This window comes from Odocoileus virginianus, chromosome 17 (assembly GCF_023699985.2).
Source record: "Odocoileus virginianus isolate 20LAN1187 ecotype Illinois chromosome 17, Ovbor_1.2, whole genome shotgun sequence".
Taxonomy (NCBI): domain Eukaryota; kingdom Metazoa; phylum Chordata; class Mammalia; order Artiodactyla; family Cervidae; genus Odocoileus; species Odocoileus virginianus.
In genome coordinates, this window is record NC_069690.1 from 29,768,706 (window position 1) to 29,788,957 (window position 20,252).

Sequence of the window (20,252 nt, forward strand, 5' to 3'; positions counted from 1 at the left end):
ATTTCTGTCTGGCAAATCCTACCCAACCCTCAGTACCTGCTGATGCTACCTCCTTTGGAAGCCTTTCTCAGTAATTCTCATACCACCACCCCCCACATGTATTCATGTTCAGACTGGTGGTTAATGAAGATTCTCAGTGAAAAATTAATAATTGCTATACTGATTTTAAGATGGAGGGGACTATGGACAATTTCAGGAATACCAAATAATTGTACTTTTAATCAGAATAAGGTAAGCTATAGGATAGCCCCTCTGCAACTAGTATGTTGAGCTGAATTGTGTTGAGCTTAGTAATAGAAAAATCCACTTAGAATGGCTTTGAAAAGAGTTGATTTCTCTCAAAAATATGTCCAAGTGTAAATGGTGGGTGGAGTTGTATCGGTGATTCAGTCATGTCAAGCCAGCATCTCTGCAGTTCTGACAACTCTCCACAATTACAAAATAGCTGCTACCACTCCTGCCATCTTGTCTGCATTTAAAGCAGGAAGAGGAGAAAGAGCTTGACAGCTGTGTCCTCTTCGTTCTTAGCAGGAAAGTAGAACTTTTCCAGATGACTCTGAAGCACACTCCTGCTTTTGTCTTAGAGCCTAGAACCAGGACACATGGGTATTCCTAATTTCAGGAGAAACTGGGACGGTTTTCACCTCCCACCTTCTTTGGTGAGAGAGAGCAAAGCAACAGAGGTGGGGATGGGCTTTAGGAGAGAGCCAGTTAACAGAGTCTACCAAAGTGAGCAAGTCTGAGTAGGGAAAGCCGCTGTGCCCGATTGTATCAAAGATGGCACTGCATTTTAATGAGCGTTTATAGAGCATGTGCTGTGTCTGCGTGCTTTGCTGGTGCTGAGCATGATAGGAGTCCTGGGGCGCTTGTTTGGTGAACAAGGGAAAGTTAGATGTGCCTGCAGCATAGCGTGTGTGAGGCAGGCAGGGTTGGAGGGGATCGGTATGAAGAGCGGGAGATGCCTGGGCGTGGAAGACGGGGGCAGTTTGGGGACCTGGAGGAGATAAATTTGTTGACTCAGCAGGATTTTCTAGAGGAGAAGCAGGGCAACAGAGGATGAGATGGTTGAATGGCATCACTGGCTCAATGGATGTGAGTTTGAGCAAACTCCGGGAAGTTGTACAAGACAGGGAAGCCTGGCGTGCTGCAATTCGTGGGGTCACAGAGAGTCAGATACAACTTAGCGACTAACAGGATAATACACCAAAGCATACTCCTGGCCCCACAGTATCAGCATTACTTTCAAACTTGTTAGAAATGGCAATTCTCCAGTCCCAACCAGACCTACTGAGTCAGAACTTCTGGGAGTGAGCTCCAGCAGTCTGCTCTAAGAAGCCTCCAGGAGGAGGGAGTCAGGACGGTGCAGAAGGACGTGGACGTGGAGTGCATCTCTCTCCGTGGACGCATCAAGAATACATCTGCAGGTGCAACAGTTCTCAAAGAACACCAGCTGAATGCTGGCAGGAGTAGTGCTGATACTGTGGGCCCAGGACTACGCTTTGGTGTATTAGTACTGTTAGTCAGGAAGTCGTATCTGACTCTTTGCGACCCCATGGACTGCAGCCCACCAGGCTCCTCTGTCCATTGGGTTTTCCAGGCAAGAATACTGGAGTGGGTTGCCATTCCCTTCTCCAAGGGATCTTCCTCACCCAGGGACTGAACCCAGGTCTCCTGCATTGTTGGCAGATTCTTTACCATCTGAGCCACCAGGGACTTCATATTATACTAAGATGATGACTTTAGAGTTGACTTAATTTTTTAAAAAATTGGAGATAATAACATATTCTGCCTTAAAAAAAAAAGTGATTGGCTGTATTCACTATATTTTCTGTATACTTCATGATTGGACATTTGAAGTCTCATTGTCTCAGGAGAGACTGCCCCTCCCAGGCCTGGCTGATCCCTGGAGAGAGCAGACAATTTGCTTGCAAGCATGATTTTGATAGGCATACAACCAATCATGAATCCATACCTCCACTCACCTGTTCTCAGGCTCCTGTGGTCTGGACACTATTCTCCTACTGCCGAATCACCGCAGGTTCAGGTACTGGACTGTTAGGGAACCCCCATAGCCCAATGCGTGTGTGCTCCATGTGACCGACTCCTTGTGACCCCATGGACTATAGCCTGCCAGGCTCCTCTGCTCATGGGACTTTGCAGGCAAGAATGGGTTGCCATTTCCTCCTCCAGGGAATCTTTCCCGCTGAGCCACCAGGGAAACCCTGTAATGAGACTGTCTCTGCTTTAAAGGCAGCTTCACTCTGTGACTTCTGTAATGACAGCTGAGAATGATTGCTTGGCTCTCTATCCACTAAATGTCTTTCTGTGATGAGGCTGGAACTCCAAGGCAGCTTGTCAGGTAAGATCTCCAGCATGTCCGTAGTGAATGTTTCCTTCGCTGTCATACTCCGCACTCAGGGTGTGGCGGCAAACTGGTGTTATGTGAACTATATTTTTATAGATTTGGGAAATGACGAGTTGGCTAAGCCATTTAATTTCCTACAGGATGCCTCAGAGCCTTTAATGCTTTAATAAGACTCTGTTAATGGATAATATAACCTTCAGTGTTTCCTAGGATTTTTTTTCCACAGAGCCCTTTTCTTTGGAGTGTCTAATAACTATTTTTCCATGAACACATTCTGTGACCTGACAAGCTCATTTATGACACTGGCGACAGGCAGGATTTTTGTGGGTGGTGGTGATTATTCTCTTAAGCCCCTAAGGAGAACAGTGCACCATTTTTAGATCCATTTGCCGAAGGCTCTGTTTTACATTAGTCTCTTGGTGTAAAAAATAAAAATACATGACTTGTACTCAGGTGTCACCTACACAGTGCCTATCACTCTGTAGAATGACTCACCCTCTGAAAACGGTAGTGTTCATTGTCTTAGTAGTGAACTGTTTTGATTACAAAGATGAGACCAAAATTACCAGGCTTCCTAAAATTAGCATCACCTTTTAGCCCACCACCTTGCTTGGGTCAGTCTTGAGTGCTCTGTTGAAGTGCTTCGTGTGTGATGGAGGAAGTCTCCTGCGAGTGGACAGTCGGGCTAAGCGACCTCCAATCAATTCAATATTGATCAGTCTTCCCAGGTCAGCAAAACATTCTAGGAGTTTCTTAAATCCTTTTACTTTCCAAATAAGTGTATGTATGACCCCACACTTTAAGAGCAAAATTTGTCTCCAGCACAAGATCCTTTCCTTTTAAAGGAGTTTGTTGCCGCCTTATCAATTATGTAGTTACATTGTTTTGATTGGTTATTTTATTTTATGTGCAGTTGAACTGTGAGTAATTAGCTAGCAATCAAGATGCCCTAAAACTCAGCTCTTACTTTTAAAGAAAAAGTAGTAATATCTTTAAGGAAAATGTTTATAATGTCACAGTTTATGTTCATTGCATACATTATATATTTATTATATATAAAACATATGTATTTATGAAGTGAAGTAAAGTGAAAGTCACTGTCATGTCCGACTCTTTACGACCCCATGGACTGTAGCCTGCCGGGCTTCTCTGTCCATGGGATACTCCAGGCAAGAATGCTGGAGTGGGTTGCCATTCCCTTTTCCAGTATGTGCATATAAACTTGCATAAATGAGTCCTATAATCCCAGAAGACGAAAAATAAACAAAAATTAGCCATTAGATTCCCTATATTCTGGCTTAAATATATGTGTGTGTGTGTGTGTAACTATATATGTATATAAATCATTTATGCAAGGAACCATTTATGCAAGTTTATGCTTAATACTTGGTGCTTATTTTTTATATTATCAATTGTTTGAAACATATATTACCTGTATTTTCGTATGTATATTCTGAAACATGTTAAAGCTATGAATGTACTATACAAATTCAGAACCAGAACACTAACAGTTATGTTGGAGCTACCTGTTTATCCTATTCAAATCCCACCCCTCTTCTTTTTCTAGAGATAACCACCATTTGAAATGCATTGTTTTTCGTTTTATTACATGTGTATTCATACTACAACAATATGTCATTTAGTAGTTTTTAGCTTTGAGCCTTATGAAAATCATATCAAAGTAGTCTTTTGTTTTTCCTCAATCACTGTGCTTATTAGATTCATCAATGTTGTTTTGGGTAAATTTTATTTAACTATTTTTATTAGTGTATTAACATATGGCATGACATTATGTAAATATATGCCATTTTTTTATTCTCTTATTGATGACCTTTTCCCCCCTAATTTTTTGTTTAACCAAAAAAGAAGAAAAATCTGCTGAATGTTTAAAAAAGGTCTCCTGATAAAAGCCCAGGGGTTTCTCTCAGACAACATCTTTAAAATGCAGAGTCCCAACCCATAGTTGGTATGACAGAAATGGTATGGACATAACAGAAGCAGAAGATATTAAGAAGAGGTGGCAAGAATACACAGAAGAACTGTACAAAAAAGATCTTCATGACCCAGACAATCTCGATGGTGTGATCACTCACCTAGAGCCAGACATCCTGGAATGCGAAGTCAAGTGGGCCTTAGGAAGCATCATTACAAACAAAGCTAGTGGAGGTGATGGAATTCAAGTTGAGCTATTTCAAATCCTAAAAGATGATTCTGTGAAAGTGCTGTGCTCAATATGCCAGCAAATTTGGAAAACTCAGCAGTGGCCACAGAACTGGAAAAGTTCAGTTTTCATTCCAATCCCTAAGAAAGGCAATACCAAAGAATGCTCAAACTACCACACAATTGCACTCATCTCACATGCTAGCAAAGCAATGCTCAAAATTCTCCAAGCTAGGCTTCAGCAGTACGTGAACCTTGAACTTCCAGATGTTCAAGCTGGATTTAGAAAAGGCAGAGGAACCAGAGATCAAATTGCCACCATCTGTTGGATCATCGAAAAAGCAAGAGAGTTCCAGAAAAACATCTACTTCTGCTTTATTGACTATGCCAAAACCTTTGGCTGTGTGGATCATCATGAACTGTGGAAAATTCTTCAAGAGATTGGAATACCAGACCACCTGACCTGCCTCCTGAGAAATCTATATGCAGGTCAGGAAGCAACAGTTAGAACTGGACATGGAACAACAGACTGGTTCCAAATCGGGAAAGAAGCATATCAAGGCTGTATATTGTCACCCGGCTTATTTAACTTATATGCAGACTACATCATGTGAAATGCTGGACTGGAGGAAGTACAGGCTGGAATCAAGATTGCCTGGGAGAAATATCAATAACCTCAGATATTCAGATGGCACCACACTTATGGCAGAAAATGAAGAAGAATTAAAGAGCCTCTTGTTCAAGGTGAAAGAGGAGAGTGAACAAGTTGGCTTAAAACTCAATGTTCAGAAAACTAAGATCATGGAATCTGGTCCCAACACTTCCTGGCAAATAGATGGGGAAACAGTGGAAACAGTGACGGACTTTATTTTGGAGCGCTCCAAAATCACTGCAGATGGTGACTGAAGCCATGATATTAAAAGACACTTGCTCCTTGGAAGAAAAGTTAACAACCAACCTAGAGAGCTTATTAAAAACCAGAGACAACTTATTATTAAATAATAATAACTGGCTTATTAAAAACCAGGACCTTAGCCAACAAAGGTCCATCTAGTCAAAGATATGATTTTTCCAGTAGTCATGTATGAATGTGAGAGTTGGACTATAAAGAAAGCTGAGCACTGAAGAATTGATGCTTTTGAAGTGTGGTTTGGAGAAGACTCTTGAGAGTCCCTTGGACAGCAAGGAGATCCAACCAGTCCATCCTAAAGGAAGTCAATCCTGAGCACTCATTGGAAGGACTGATGCTGAAGCTGAAACTCCAATACTTTGGCCACCAGATGCAAAGAACTGACTCATTTGAAAAGATCCTGATGCTGGAAGGATTGAAGGCAGGAGAAGGGTACGACCGAGGATGAGATGGTTGGATGGCATCACCGACTCAATGGACATGAGTTTGAGTAAACTCTGAGAGTTGGTGATGGACAAGGAGGCCTGGTGTGCTGCAGTCCATGGGATTGCAAAGAGTCGGACATGACTGAGCAACTGAACTGAATTGAACCCATTAGTGATAGTGAAATTAATACAGTGAACACAGTAGAAAATAATAGAAAATATTTTAGCGGAACAGTGCTTACTAAAGTATTATTGTAATAGGCATTGTTCTGTTAAAAGATGTTTCGTTTGAGTACCAGATAAGGACATGTGGCCTTTTTTACTGAGCATAATGTCTTTAAACACCTATCCATATGGTCACTTGTGTCAATAGATCCTTCCTACTTATTGTTGAGTGTTTGCTGTTCAGTTGCTAAGTTGTGTCTGACTCTTTGCAACCCCGTAAACTGCAGGACACCAGGCTTCCTTATCCTTCACTATCTCCTGGAGTTTGCTCAAATACATGTCCGTTGAGTTGGTGATGCTATCTAACCATCTCATCCTTTGCTGCCCTCTTCTCCTTTTGCCATCAACCTTTCCCACTCGGCTTCCCTCACATCTCAGTTGGTGAAGAATCTGCCTGCAATGCAGGAGACCCTGGCTCAGTTTCTGGGTTGGGAAGATCCCCTGGAGAAGGGATAGGCTCCCCACCCCAGTATTCTTGGCCTTCCTGGTGGCTCAGCTGGTAAAGAATCCGCCTGCAATGCGGGAGACCTGGATTTCATCCCTGGGTTGGGCAGATCCCCTGGAGAAGGCAAAGGCTACCCACTCCACATTCTGGGCCTGGAGAATTCCATGGACTGTATCGTCCATGGGGTCGCAAAGAGTTGGACACAGCTGAGAGGCTTTCACTCACTTTTCCCAGCATTGGGATCTTTTCCATTGAGTTGTCTCTTCACATCAGGTGACCAAAGTATTGGAGCTTCATCATCAGTCCTTCCAATGATATTCAAGGTTGATTTCCTTTAAGATTGACTGAGTATTTTACAAATTGTTGAGTGTATTCTGTTATTAATCCACTCACCCTGAGGAAGTACATTTAGGATGTTTGCTTGTTACACATAAAGTGTCTATGAACACTTATGAGGGTTTTTTAGGGGGGAACATAAATTTCACTTCTATAGAGTGGGATTTCTGGGTCATGTGGCAAGTGTATGTTCACGTTCATAAAAAACTACCAAGCTGTTTTCCCTAGTGACTGTTCTGTCTTCCTTTGCCCCACCCTTAGCTGTGTGTAAGGATTCCAGTTGTTCCACATCTTCTCCAAAACCTGATATAGTCAGGGTTTTGCATTTTTTGTTGTCATTTTGTTATATTAATTGTGTTATCTCACTTGGGTATTAATTTCCATTTTCCTAGTGGATACTGATATTGAACAATTTTTCTTGTGCTTACTTGCCATTTATTCATCTTTGATAAAGTTTCTGTTCCAAAATTCTGTAAAGCAATTATCCTTCAACTAAACATTAAATTTTAAAAAGTCTCTGTTTGGATATTTTTGCCCATTTTGTAACAGGATTTTTTTACTGTTGAATTTGAGAGTTCTGCATATATTCTGGATACCGTTCTTTTATGTGAACTACAAATATTTAAATATTTCTTCTTTCAGTGGATTGTCTTTTCATTTTCTAGACATGCCTTTCACAGAGCAGAAGCTTTTAATTTAAATGAAGTCTAATGTATCCTTTTTTTTCTTTTATGGATCATGCTTTTGGTATTTCTGAGAATTCATTGCCTAACCCCAAGGTCAAAGATATTTTCTCATTTTCTTCAAAACTTTTATAGTTTCTCTTGTTTTGTATTTAGGTCTGTGAACCTTTATGAATTTTTATATATGATGTGATATATAGGACAAAGTTCATATTTTTTGATATGAATGTCCAATTGTACCAGCATAGTTTGTTAAAAAGACTCTTCTTCCTCTTTACATCTTTGTCAGAAATCAGTTGCTTATATCTATCTAGGTCCATTTTCCTTATTCTGTCCCATTGATCTATTTTTCTATCCTTTCGCTACCGTATTCTTTTGATTACTTAGTTTCATAGTAAGTCTTGAAATGAGTACTGCGAATTTATTCTTTTTAAAAATTGTTTTGTATATTCTACTTCCTTTGCAGTTCTGTATCAATTTTAGATTGTTTGTATCTACAACAAATCCTTTTGGAATTTTGATTGGGATTGTATTTAATCACAACTAATTTTGTGAATATTGATATCTTTATTATGTTGAGTGTTCCAGTCCACAAACACAGTATTTCTCCCTTGATGTAGATTTTTTATTTCTTTCATATGTGTTTTATAGTTTTTGACATGTACTTTCTATGCCTATATATTTATAAATTTATACCTAAGTATTTTATTTTTCAAAGCAGTTGTTAATAGTATTTTATTTTTAATCCTAATATATATTTATTGCTAGTATATAGAAATAAAAGTTATTTTTTTTTGTTTACTTTATGTCATGTAACCTTGCTGAATTCATTGGCTCTAGGAATTTTTTTTTTCTTGGTAGATTCCTTGGTATTTTTTACATAAACAAACATGTCATCTGCAAATAGGGACATTTTAATTTGTTTTTTTCATATCTGTATGTTTTTTATTTCCTTTATTGCCCTAAGTAAAACTTCTAGCACTATATTGAGTGAGTGTTGAGTACAAACTTGGATCAAGGCATCTATATCATGAGGAATACTGGTTTATAGTTAGTATTTTTTGTTTTTTTTTTTTTTTTTTTTTACTGTTTTTTGTCTGGTTTTGGTATCAGAGGACTGCTAGCTTCATAAAATCAATTGGGAAGTATTTCCTCCTCTTTTGTATTCTGGAAGAGCTTATGTAGAATCAGTGCTAATTCTTCTTTAAATATTTGGTAAAGTTCTCTTGTGAAGTCTCTGGATCTGAATTTTTTTCCAAGAGTTTTAATAGTACAGGTTTAATTTCTTAATAGTTACAGGGCTATTTAGATTATTTTTTTCATATTGAGTGTATTGTAATTTATTTTTAAGTACATTAGTCCATTTCATATAACTTGTCAAATTTACATGTATGTGTTTAATTGTTCAAAGACATCCTTTTGAAATCTACAGAATTTTGTAGTGATATTTCCTGTTTCATTCCTATTCTGTCTTCTCATTCTTCCTGTTTTCAGTTGTGCTAGAGGTTTTTTCAACTGTATTCTCAAAGAACCAGCTCTTTGTTTCTTGGTTTTCTCTGTTACTATTTTGTTTTAGACTTCTTTATTTCTGCCCTTTATGATTTCATTCCTTCTGCTTGCTCTGGGCTTATTTTTGGTCTTCTTTTATAAGTTGTTGCATTAGGGGTTGCTCATTTGAAAATGTTTCTCTTTTCTAATGTATGATTTTAGTGCTATAAAATTTCCTCCCAGTACTGCTTTGGCTGTGTCTGCCATTTTGATATATTGCATTTTCATTTTTATTCAGTTCGTTAGTTTTTTTCCTTTGAGACTTTCTCTGTTCCAGGAATTATTTAGAAGCATTCTGTTTAGTGTCTGAGTGTTTGTATACTTTCTTCTTGTCCTTCTGTTAGTGATAGGAGAATGTACTGTATATGATTTCAGTTCTTTCAGACTAATAATGTTATGAACCCAGATGTTGTGTATCTTGGTATATGTACTGGAAAAGAATATTCTGCTGATGTTGGTTGGAGTATTCTTATATAAATGTCAGATTCTTTTGTGGTGGTTGTTGTTTAGTCTCTAAGTTGTGTCCAACTCTTGTGACCTATGGACTATAGTCTGCCAGACTCCTCTGTCCATGGGATTTTCCAGGCAAGTATACTGGAATGAAAGAAAAGTGAAAGTCGCTCAGTCTTGTCTGACTGTTTGTGACCCCATGGACTATACAGTCCATGGAATTCTCCAGGCCAGAACACTGGAGTGGGTAGCCTTTCCGTCCTCCCTAACCCAGGGATTGAACCCAGGTCTCCTGCGTTGCAGGCAGGAGCCACAAGGGAATCCCAGGAATACTGGAGTGGGTAGCCTATCCCTTCTCCAGCAGATCTTCCAGACCCAGGAATTGAACCAGGGTCTCCTGCATTGCAGGTGGATTCTTTACCAACTGAGCTTTCAGGGAAGCCCATACTGGAGTGGCTTGCCGTTTCCTTCTCCAGGGGATCTTCCCAACTCAGGGATTGAACTGGGTCTCCTGCACTACAGACAGATTCTTTGCTGGCTGAGCTACCAGGGAAGCCCCTGGGATTATGTTCATATATACTCTTGCTGATTGTTTTTTTTCTAGCTGGTCTGTCCGTTGTTGAGAGAAGAAATATTGAAGTCTCTACATGCATTTGTACTTTCCTTCTCATATTTTGCAGCTTTGTAGTTTAGTGCATACACATTCAAGATGCCATATCTTCTTATGGACTGATGCTTTTATCACTATATTCTCCTTTATATTTCTGGTCATTTTCTTTACTCTGAATCTACTTTATCTGTATTAATACTGCCACTTTTGCTTTCTTTTGATCAATGTTTGCATGATATCTTTTCCTGTCCTTTTACCTTCAGTCTACCCTTATCATATTTGAAGTGAGATTCTTGTGGCCCACATGATTTCTTTCAGTCCACTCTTGTCATTCTGTCTTTTAATTGGCATATTTATTAGGCCATTTGCATTTAATATAATTATGAATATGTTAAGACTTAAGCCTGCCATTTAATTTTTTGTATTATGTCTATTTTTTTTTTAATTGCTTTGTGTTCTTTTTCTTTCTTTTCTGTGGGTTAGTTTATGTTTAGATTTTTTTGAGTATGCCTCTTTGTGCTTTGCTCCAGGAAGATTTGCATTTTCCTCTAATGCTGAGACAGGGATTGCTTACAGGTTGGGACACTCCAGCCAGCATCCAGGTTCCTTCCCCGAAAGTGTTAACCTCTGGTTTCAGCTGTCCACTTTCTGGGGTGGTGGGGGGGGGGGGGTGGGGTGTGCCTCGTACTAGTGGCCAGATCTCAGTGGTGACATTTGCATTTGTTACCAGGACTCAACTCAACGCTTTCTCTGTTTTTGCTGTTGATCAATCTCTGCCACGTTTGCTTGCTTGGGGGAGACCAAGGGGAATGGGTCAGGGAACCTACCTAATTCTATTAATTGAAGAAAGAATGCCTGGAGGCAGAAAAGGTGTGTGTGTTGTGCTTCATCTAGGTTTCCACACAGTAGCAGGAGACCCCTCAGAGCCTGTGTTTTTGCTGGAAATGCTGGTTACTTGATGTTCCTTGTCAATCCCAGTGCTGCCTACATTTTCTCTTGTTAGAAATCGTTGCTATTGGTGCAAGCTAGTATATCCAGGAGAGACAACAAGGTCCTACTGTGTATCACAAGAAACTGTGTTCAGTATCCTGTAATAAACCACAAATGGAGAAGAATATGAAAGAATGTGCATAGATGTAACACTGAATCACTCGATAAGTGGAGAGGATGGGGAGTAATTATGAGACCATATTCCTAGTTTTTGTTTTTTAACTGATGTGTGTCTCCATTTTCCCTTTAGGGCCGAGAAGACTGAAGTTTTGAGCGAAGACCTTCTTCAGGTAAGATTGTCACTGGCCTGTAACTTGTAGATGGCAGAGACGTCTTCCCTTTTACAGCCGAGCCCTTCCCAATGTTCAGACTCTCCACTGCTCCTCTCCCAGTCCCTTTAGAAATGCAGCTTTTTCTCTTTACAATAGCACCCTGCATGGTACACAGCAGTCTCAGTGGGACTTTTCAGGAGACATATGAAGGCATTTCACCACACGGTTAGCAGAGTGTCTCCAAGTCTGTGATCCCCTCCTTTTCTCTCCTGCATTGGACGTTGTCTCTGCAGAAACAGGGGTCAGTCTTGTCCCTGGATTATCCAGGCCACGACCCCCCTGACCTCGCCTCACCCGGGGGCCCCGCCCCCTGCTCTGTCCGCAGGTAGAGAAGCGGCTGGAGCTGGTGAAGCAGGTCTCCCACAGCACACACAAGAAGCTCACGGCATGTCTGCAGGGCCAGCAAGGGGCCGAGGCTGACAAGCGCTCCGTAAGTGCCCTCCTGGCCCCGGGGGAGGTGGAATTTGCCTGTGGACCGCCCGGCTGGTGTTTGAGAATCGTACCTCTGCCGGAAGCACTCCCACGCTCACCAAGATGTGGTCCCCATCCTTGTCCTCCCCAGACTGGGGCAGCCCCCAAGGAGAGCAGGACGGGCTTAAATCCCACTGCTGAGGAGGCTGCCACCTTTCTTTACCCCTGCTGCTCATCTACAGATTCCATTTGCCTCCATAGTGTCTTAAGATCACGTGGGAAAAAACTGACACTGTGGTTTTGGGGGTTACAAAGGACCTATAAAGACTCTTATGAAGACCATTTTTGCTGCAATGATGCAGTAAAGATAACGTGATGCATAACAGGGCTCCAGGGTCTCTGTCTAGAACCTGCACTAGTGCTGAAGGCATTGCATCATGCAGCTCCATTGGACAGTCCTTGGGGTGGATGATGCTGAAGGTTCACTTCCGTCTTGACCCCCCCGCCTCCCTCAAATCCAACAGAGATGAAAAGATACTCTTTTAAAAAAATTATTATTAAAAAATATATATATTATTAATATTAATTTATTTTTTGTTTGCCTACTGTGCCGAGTCGCTCTTTGAGGGCTCATGGACTGTCACCTGCCAGACTCCTCTGTCCATGGGGTTTCCCAGGCAAGGATACTGGGTTGCCATTTCCTACTCCAGGGGATCTTCCCAACCCAGGGATCTAACCTGCATCTCCTACATCTCCTGCACTGGCAAACAGGTTCTTTACCACTGAGCCACCTGGGAAGCCCCTGAAAAGATATTCTTAAGCGTTCACTTGGCTTTGTTCCAGGGGAGGGTCAGTCTAGGGGGTCACTTTCCTCCTTGAGTTGACAATCAGCATGTCTGGTGCCTGTCTGGTTTTCTCTGACCGGGAGTTCTTGTTGATGTCTCTTCCTGGTGGTCGCCCTGAGCCCCCCGGCTCTGTTGACTTCGCCTCTCTTGGCTATCCTGATGCGTCCTCCCAGCTCACACTGCAGGGCCAGACCACTCTGCTTGCTCCATCGATCATTCCATTTTCTCCTCCCAGCCCTGGTTTCTTCTTTCTTAACTTTCCCAGCAGGAAGCACTGATGAGTGGTAGAAATAAAATGTTTACCGCTTTGCAGAGTGTCTATGGAAGTAATTCGATGTGTATTGGGGATTTCAGCAAGGGGCGCCTGACAGTCGCCCCCCTTGTCAACCGTCCCTCTGTTCTCTGTGTCCACAAGTCTGCTTTTGTTTCCTAGATGGGTTCATTTGTGTCCTCTTTTAGATTCCACATTTAAGTGATAGCATATGGTATTTGTCTTCCCCTGTCTGGCTTCCCTTAGAGTGATAAACTCTAGGTCTATCCATGGTGCTGCAGATGTCATTATTTTCCTGTTTTATGGCACTTGGTATTCCTTTGTATATATGAACCACGTCTTTATCCATCATCTGTTGATGGACTTTTAGATTGCATCCATGTCCTGGCTACTGCAGCCTAGCCAGGCCAGCAACATCTGACTGTTTGATTCTCAGCTCAGAGGCCACCTTCTCGGTGCAGCTTCTGTCACCATCTGATGTGTTTGCTTCCTCCCCCAGTCACATCCCCCGATTCCACGTTCTTCCTAGCACGTGTTATTCTCTAAAATCGCTGTGCTCCTTCATCTTCTCCTGTGTCCGTTCCCAGTCCTGGTATGTGAGCTCCATGGGAGCAGGAATCTTATCTTCCCATCACGGCTGCATCCTTAATGCCTCTAATGGGGCCTGCCATGTGAAGGCGGTGCTAAAAATAGATGTGTCATGACTGGATGGCCCGTGAGTATTTTAGGCACAGGACCTGCCCAACACCATCGAGCCAATTTGAATCTTTCCTATTCTTTTCTTTCAAAATCTTTATTTAATTTGTTACCCATTGCTTCTGTTTTATGTTTTGGTTTTTTGGCTCCAAGGCATGTGGGATCTTAGTTCCCTGATCAAAGATCAAACCTACAAGCCCTGCATTGGAAGGTGTATTCTTAACCACTGGACCACCAGGGAAGTCCCAAATCTTTGCTGTTCTTTACAGAAGCAATTTAGGTTGATGGTTCTGAGTTCAAGTGCTGGGATATGACTCTCTGAGCTTGAAGCCCAGCTCTGCTGTTTCCAAATTTTGCCTGACAGAGAGCAAGTTGGTTACCTCTATAAGCCTTGGTTTCTTCACTTGGAAAATCGTAGTAACAGTGAATCCCTACCTAGTAGGGTTGTTTGAGAATTCCACGAGATCATTCATGTAAATGCTTAGCACAGTGCTTGACCTGTAGTTAAACTACATAGTAAAGAAACAGAAGCTGCTGTTATTATGGCCCCGTTGTTGGTCCAGAATCTCCCCTGAGAACTGCTGATCCCCAGGGAACAAGTGTGCCTGGATGAGAGGATAGTAGACAGCAATTCTCCGAGATGGGGCTGTGTGTGAGCGTGTGTGCGTATGTTTGGGAAGCAGGGTGGATATTAGAATGAGACTTTTTGTCTCTGAGTCATTCTACAAACTGTGCTGCTTCTGCCCAAGATAATTTTGGAGAGAACAGTCATCTCAGACAAGTCAGATCGACTGCTTGCAAACCCTGGAACATTCTGTGTCCCCTTCTTTAACTCTTAAGCATCTCTTGGCACTCCAGAATCAGGAGGAGGTATATTCTAACAGCTTCCCTTTGACCTGGAAAGCCACTGGTCAGGATGAAGCTTGCTAAGATCTCTTACATGGGCACTAATGGTCCCTGGTGGTTCAGACGGTAAAGATTCCGCCTACAATGCAGGAGACAAAAGAGATGCAGTTTTGATCCCTGGGTCAGGAAGATCTCCTGGAGAAGAGATTGACAACCCTCTCCAGTATTCTTGCCTGGAGAATTCCATGGACAGAGGAGCCTGGTGGGCTACAGTCCATGGGGTCACAAAGAGTTGGACACAACTGAGCGACTAACCCAGTAGTCCCTGGAATAGTGTGTGGTTCTTTCAGCCTGGATCTTTGTCAGCCAGAGAATGGTGGCTTTTCTAGACACATGGGCAGTTGGATCCTTCGAAGTCTCAATATCTTTCTAAGTGAAGTGAGGGCGAGCAGAAGGTGGGGAAAAGAGCAAGTAATATCTCAGGAACAGGTAGGCATTAGGGTAGATTAACCAGCATGGTGCCCTGTGTCTACTGAACCCTCAGCTTTTCCTTTTGTCTTAGAAAATGTCTTTAGGAATAGAAGTGATTTGGAGTCTGTTGTGAGTTGAAGTCCATTAACTTCTTCTATTCACCTACCTTTGATTATAGATTGTCACTGTCTCATTTTTGACATGAAGGTATAACCCATTTCTTCCTTTTCTTTCTTTTGGTAGCTTCCTTTTAATTTCTTGATTCTTTTCTTCTCTTGTTTCTGGACTCTTACAGCATCTATACAAGCAAAAACTCACTAATTGAGGTTTTACCCCTTTAACCCTGATGCCCTTGAAATCCATGTGCTCACAAGGCCCTCAGTGTCTCCTCCACAGCAAATCCTTTCTTAGGAGTATCACTCGGTCCACAGGCACAGACCCTGTCTTGTGACCATTACACCATCAGTACAGGACTTGTTTAAATATTGTCATCATCATTCAATGATCTGTGTAGCCATTAAAAGAAAAAAAAACAGGATGAGACAGTTCTGTCTGTGTCTTGATAGGAAATGACATGAACGATATCTCTATGTGAAAAGGAAAATTGAAGTGTAGGGTTGGGTATATCGTGTGCTGACAGTGTGAGGGGAAAAATGCGTCCATTAAAAATGGACACACACTCCCATACATCATTGGATCTTCTTAGAATACTTACGGAAGGAGACACAGAAAACTGATCACTGTCATGATTTCTGGAGTCAGGAACCAAGTGGCTGAGGGTTAAGGATGGAAGAAGACTTTCTGCTTTTCTTTCTTTTCTTTTTTAACCATTTTAGACTTTTCTCTAAAATGTGCTTTAAGTAACTTCATTTGAATGGTGGCGGGGGAGGGGGGAGCAGATTCTCTCCAAAGATACTGTTCCTGTGCCTTTAATTAAATCTCTGGAAACCTGGACCCAATAGCTTTGTAGGACAGATAGAAAGTGGTGTTTAAGTTTGGATGTTTTAGTTCTTGGTTGCCTGGTCTCATTTTTACCCAGAAGAATGCCTCATTTTATGTGAAATGGTGAGTTAGCAGGATTATTCCTCAAGTGAAAGGCGTCTAACCGGGAAGTGGTACCTGGGTAGGTAGGCACCCCATTCACGGAAGTTAGATGTCCTCTCTGAGGGCAGGGAGGCGACTGTGGCTTGCACCCATCCAGGGTATCCTGGGTTTTCCTGGGCTGGAGAGCAATAATCTCTCATGTGTCCTGGTCTCTCCTCCTCCTGGAGCCCCAGGAACTCCATCCCATTCTTGGGGTTGACCTGTCTCCTGCGATTTTTCCCTGGAGATACCTGGAGCCTGTCGCTCTCCTGGGGATGTTCAAACCAGATTCCTAAAAATCTACCTTCATCTTGGTTCCTCTCTCACATCATCCAGTTTCATGTTTCAGAACTGAGTTATTTTTAACATATCATTTTGTTCTTTAACAAGCCCCCAGTGGTCCCCAGGCCCCCTAGAATCCAACTCCAGTGCCTGCCTCTGGCTGATGAAGACATGCACAGTCTAGCCTCCGCCTCCTCCCTGACTGCTCCCCCTTCGCTCACGTAGCTCCAGTCATGCTGGTCTCCTGGGGATGGATGCTGAGCGGTCCAGGTAGCCCACCTCTGGACCTTTGCACCTGCCATTCCTCTGCCTGGCATGTTCTGTCCCAGGTCATCTGGAGGCTTGGCTGACTTTCTCTCTCTTCAGGGTGCTTCCTAAAGGTACCCTCTCTGGGGGGAGGGTCTTTTCTCATCACCGCTCCCTCGCCACAGCTGCCCACTCTACCTATTGTCCTGCTTCCTGTTGCCCGCACAGCACTTCCAACTCTCGAAACAGTCTCCTTCATAGTGTCTGTGTTTAGTATTTGTCTCCCGGCCCTGGGATGTAAACTCCGTGAAAGCAGCGTCTGGTCTCAGTCATCACAGCTGTGGTACCGAGGTAGGTAGGCACCCCTTTCACTCTGGGGAGGAAGTAAGTGACAGCTGAGGGTCTCTGGGTCCTGGGGCAAAGGCTGTGGGATGGGAGGGGGTCTGTGTGGCCGTGTGGACCGGAAGATCTAGGGAGATCTGGTGGTTCTCACCTTGTTGTTCTCAGCATGTGCTGGATGGTTTAGGCTCAGGAAGGACAGGGCTTGTCCACACTTAGTAAGGAGGGAAGATGTATCATTCTGTGATCATAGATCATTCTGCCTTTCTGCCTCCCTCCTCCTCTCTCTCCCTCGCTTACCACATATCATAAAACTTACCATTTTAACTATTTTAAGGAGTACAACTCAGTGACATTTAGTGCAGGGACAGTATTGTGCAGCTACCACCATGATCTACTTCCAGAGCATTTCCGTCTCCCAAAAGGAAACCCCATAGTCATCAATTAATCCCCCTCCCCCGCAGCTCTTCAGTTCAGTTCAGTAGCTCCGACTGAAGAGTCGTGTCTGACTCTTTGCAGCCTCATGAACTGCAGCACGCCAGGCCTCCCTGTCCATCACCAACTCCCATAGTTTACTCAAACTCATGTCCATTGAGTCGGTGACGCCATCCAACCATCTCATCCTCTGTTGTCCCCTTCTCCTCCTCCTTTCAATCTCTCCCAGTATCAGGGTCTTTTCAAATGAGTCAGTTCTTCACATCACGTGGCCAAAGTATTGGAGTTTCCCCCTCATCTCCTAACCACAAATCTAGCTCCTATCCCTATGGATTTGTTTATTCTGGAGATCTCATATAAGTAGAATCATACATCATGTGCCCATTTTGTCTGGCGATGCCTTCAGGGTTCATCCACATTGTAGCCTGTGTCAGGACTTCATTCTCTTTTTACGGCTGTGTAGTAGTTCCTTTGCGTGGATAGACGGCATTGTGTTTCTTTACTCACCCGTTGATGGACATTGGTGCTGTTTCTACCTTTTGGCTATTGTGCGTTGGGCCACTCTTCACATCATGCATGTTTTTATTCAGCCATCTGTCTCAGAGTATTTTGGGTACATACCCAAGAGTGGAATTGCCGGGCCATATGGTAATTTTGTTTAACTTATTGAAATACTGCCAAACTTTTCCCCAGTGCTGGACCGTTTTACATCTCTTCCGGCAAAGCATGAAGGTTCCAATTTCTCCACATGCTCACCAATATTTATTTTATGTATCCAAGAATATATGTTATTAATATTATGATGGCCATCCTAGTGGGGGTGAGGTGGTATCTCATTGCAGCTTTCATTTGGTTTTCTTAATGACTAATGATGTTGAGCATCTTTTCATGTGCTTATTGGCCATTTTATATCTTCTTTGCAGTCTGCCTTATTTTGATGATTACTTTGTTTGCATTGTAATTCTAGGTGAACATTTTCTGTCTGTCTTGATCATAAGCTGCCTTGTTTATAAATTAGGGCTAATATACTTCTTAAGAAAGAGATTGATTTCTAATTAAAGCATGGCTCAAGTCTTTAGCATAATTTTGAAGTCTCCTTTTTTTCCCTGTTGCTATCCTACTAGATTTTAAAATGCAGCATGTAAACCTTAGCCTTATTTTCCAAATTAGCAGATTTTGTTTTAATTTTCCGAATTTTGACATCTCTGAATCTAACCCACCTTTGTATCCTCTGAACTTTTAGGTTTTATACATATTTTAAAGTCGGTTTGTTTCTTAGCTAACAGAGTATCTAGGCAAGTATTTGACTTCTCACTATTTTCATACAAGTGGGTGACTGTTGAAGTCATTTGCATCACCACATTCTTTCTTCCCTTTTCAGAAAAAATTGCCTTTGACAACACTGGCTCAGTGTCTGATGGAAGGGTCAGCTATCCTGGGAGATGACACACTTCTTGGGTAAGGAGATACCATGCTTGGGTTCGTGCCAAATCTGGGAAAGTCCCCGTCCTTAAAGAGGGGACGTGCACATCGCAGCAAGGCACTGCATACACTGCAGCCTGGCTGGGGGCTGGATGGGGGAGAAGGGACGGCGGCCGGTGAGAAATTGAGCCCCCGGGCCCCGGAGTCGTAGTGTCTGCGCAGGAGGCAGCTCCCAAGGGGAGAAACCAACATAAAACTGGAGGGCCTTTCCTGGCGGTCCAGTGGTTAGGACTGCATGCTTCCACTGCAGGGGGTGTAGGTTTGATCCCCGGTTGGGGAACCAAGACCCTGCATGCCATGAGGCATGGTCAAAAAAGAAAAAAAGAAAAAAAAATGGTTGAAGAGCCCTCAAAATCCCTTGGGCCCCAGCAGAAGCAAATATGAAATCTCTCTGTGTCAGATGTCAGAACTTATAGGATTCCCAGAAGAACAACCCTTGCTGATTTTGAGCTCACAATAAAAACAAGCTAAAAATAGGAGCACCATGAGAGAGGGTCAGCAGGCACAGCTGATGGGAGAATTGGACCCTAAGAGCTAAAATTACTGGGATGGCATGAAAGGAAATGGACAGTAATTACGTCTAAAATGAAATTTAAAAATTTAATAAACAGAAAAATTCTTGACAGGAAGGAAAATGAAATAATATGTGACCGGGGGGGAAGGAAGAAGAGGCAGGATCAAAGAAAACCAAATAGAACTTTTAAAACTTCAAATTATATTTATTATACTTTAAAAACTTACTTGAGAGAGACTGGAAGTTGCACACAGATATGGAAACTAGCGACCTTGAAAACAGATCTAGAGTTGCCACAAGAATGACCAGAATAAAGTATAGTTCCTTTGGGTTTTCCTGTAGGAGCTTACAGAAAATCCTGAATGAAAGTTTTGGCCGACCCAATAGAAGCACTAGAGATGCAGGCAACATTAAGTGGAGAAACTCAAGCGGCAGGTTATAAATATAGAGCAGTAATGTGTAGTAGTTGCTCCTGAAGAAGAAAATAGAAGGGTAAGTTTATGGTTGAATTTTCCTTTTCTAGATTTGAAGAAAAGCATGAGTCTTCAGATTTAAGGAGCACAAATAGTCCTGATAGAGATCCACAAAAAGAAATCCATCCCTGGACACGCCATTGTAAAACCACACACCACTGACACAAAAGAGAGGCTTAAAGTCGAGCAGAGAAAGCTTGTTGTTCAGTCACCAAGTACGTATACAAGGGCACTTAGACTGATAACTGACTGTGAGCCAAAATAAATGCCAGGAAATAAGGGAGGAATATCTTCAAGTAGTGAGTGAAAAATGTGAGAAATCTAGATTCAGTGATGGACTAAATGGTCATTCAGGAATAAGGGGAAGGGACTTCCCTGG

At 42.4% G+C, this 20,252-nt stretch overlaps 1 protein-coding gene across 4 annotated transcripts in view; it reads left to right on the forward strand.

Annotated features, from left to right (window-relative positions):
- The window catches only part of ARHGAP44 (Rho GTPase activating protein 44), a 119,858-nt gene that overhangs the window by 59,143 nt on the left and 40,463 nt on the right, over positions 1-20,252 (forward strand). For 3 of the 4 annotated variants that reach the window (XM_070479127.1, XM_070479129.1, XM_070479130.1), the window contains exons 2-4: positions 11,398-11,437; positions 11,805-11,909; positions 18,786-18,862. In XM_070479127.1, the coding sequence (XP_070335228.1) occupies positions 11,398-11,437; positions 11,805-11,909; positions 18,786-18,862 (222 nt within the window). Of the gene's footprint in view, positions 1-2,300; positions 2,360-11,397; positions 11,438-11,804; positions 11,910-18,785; positions 18,863-20,252 lie in introns of those variants that run through there. The other variant, XM_070479128.1, reaches the window with a different exon arrangement.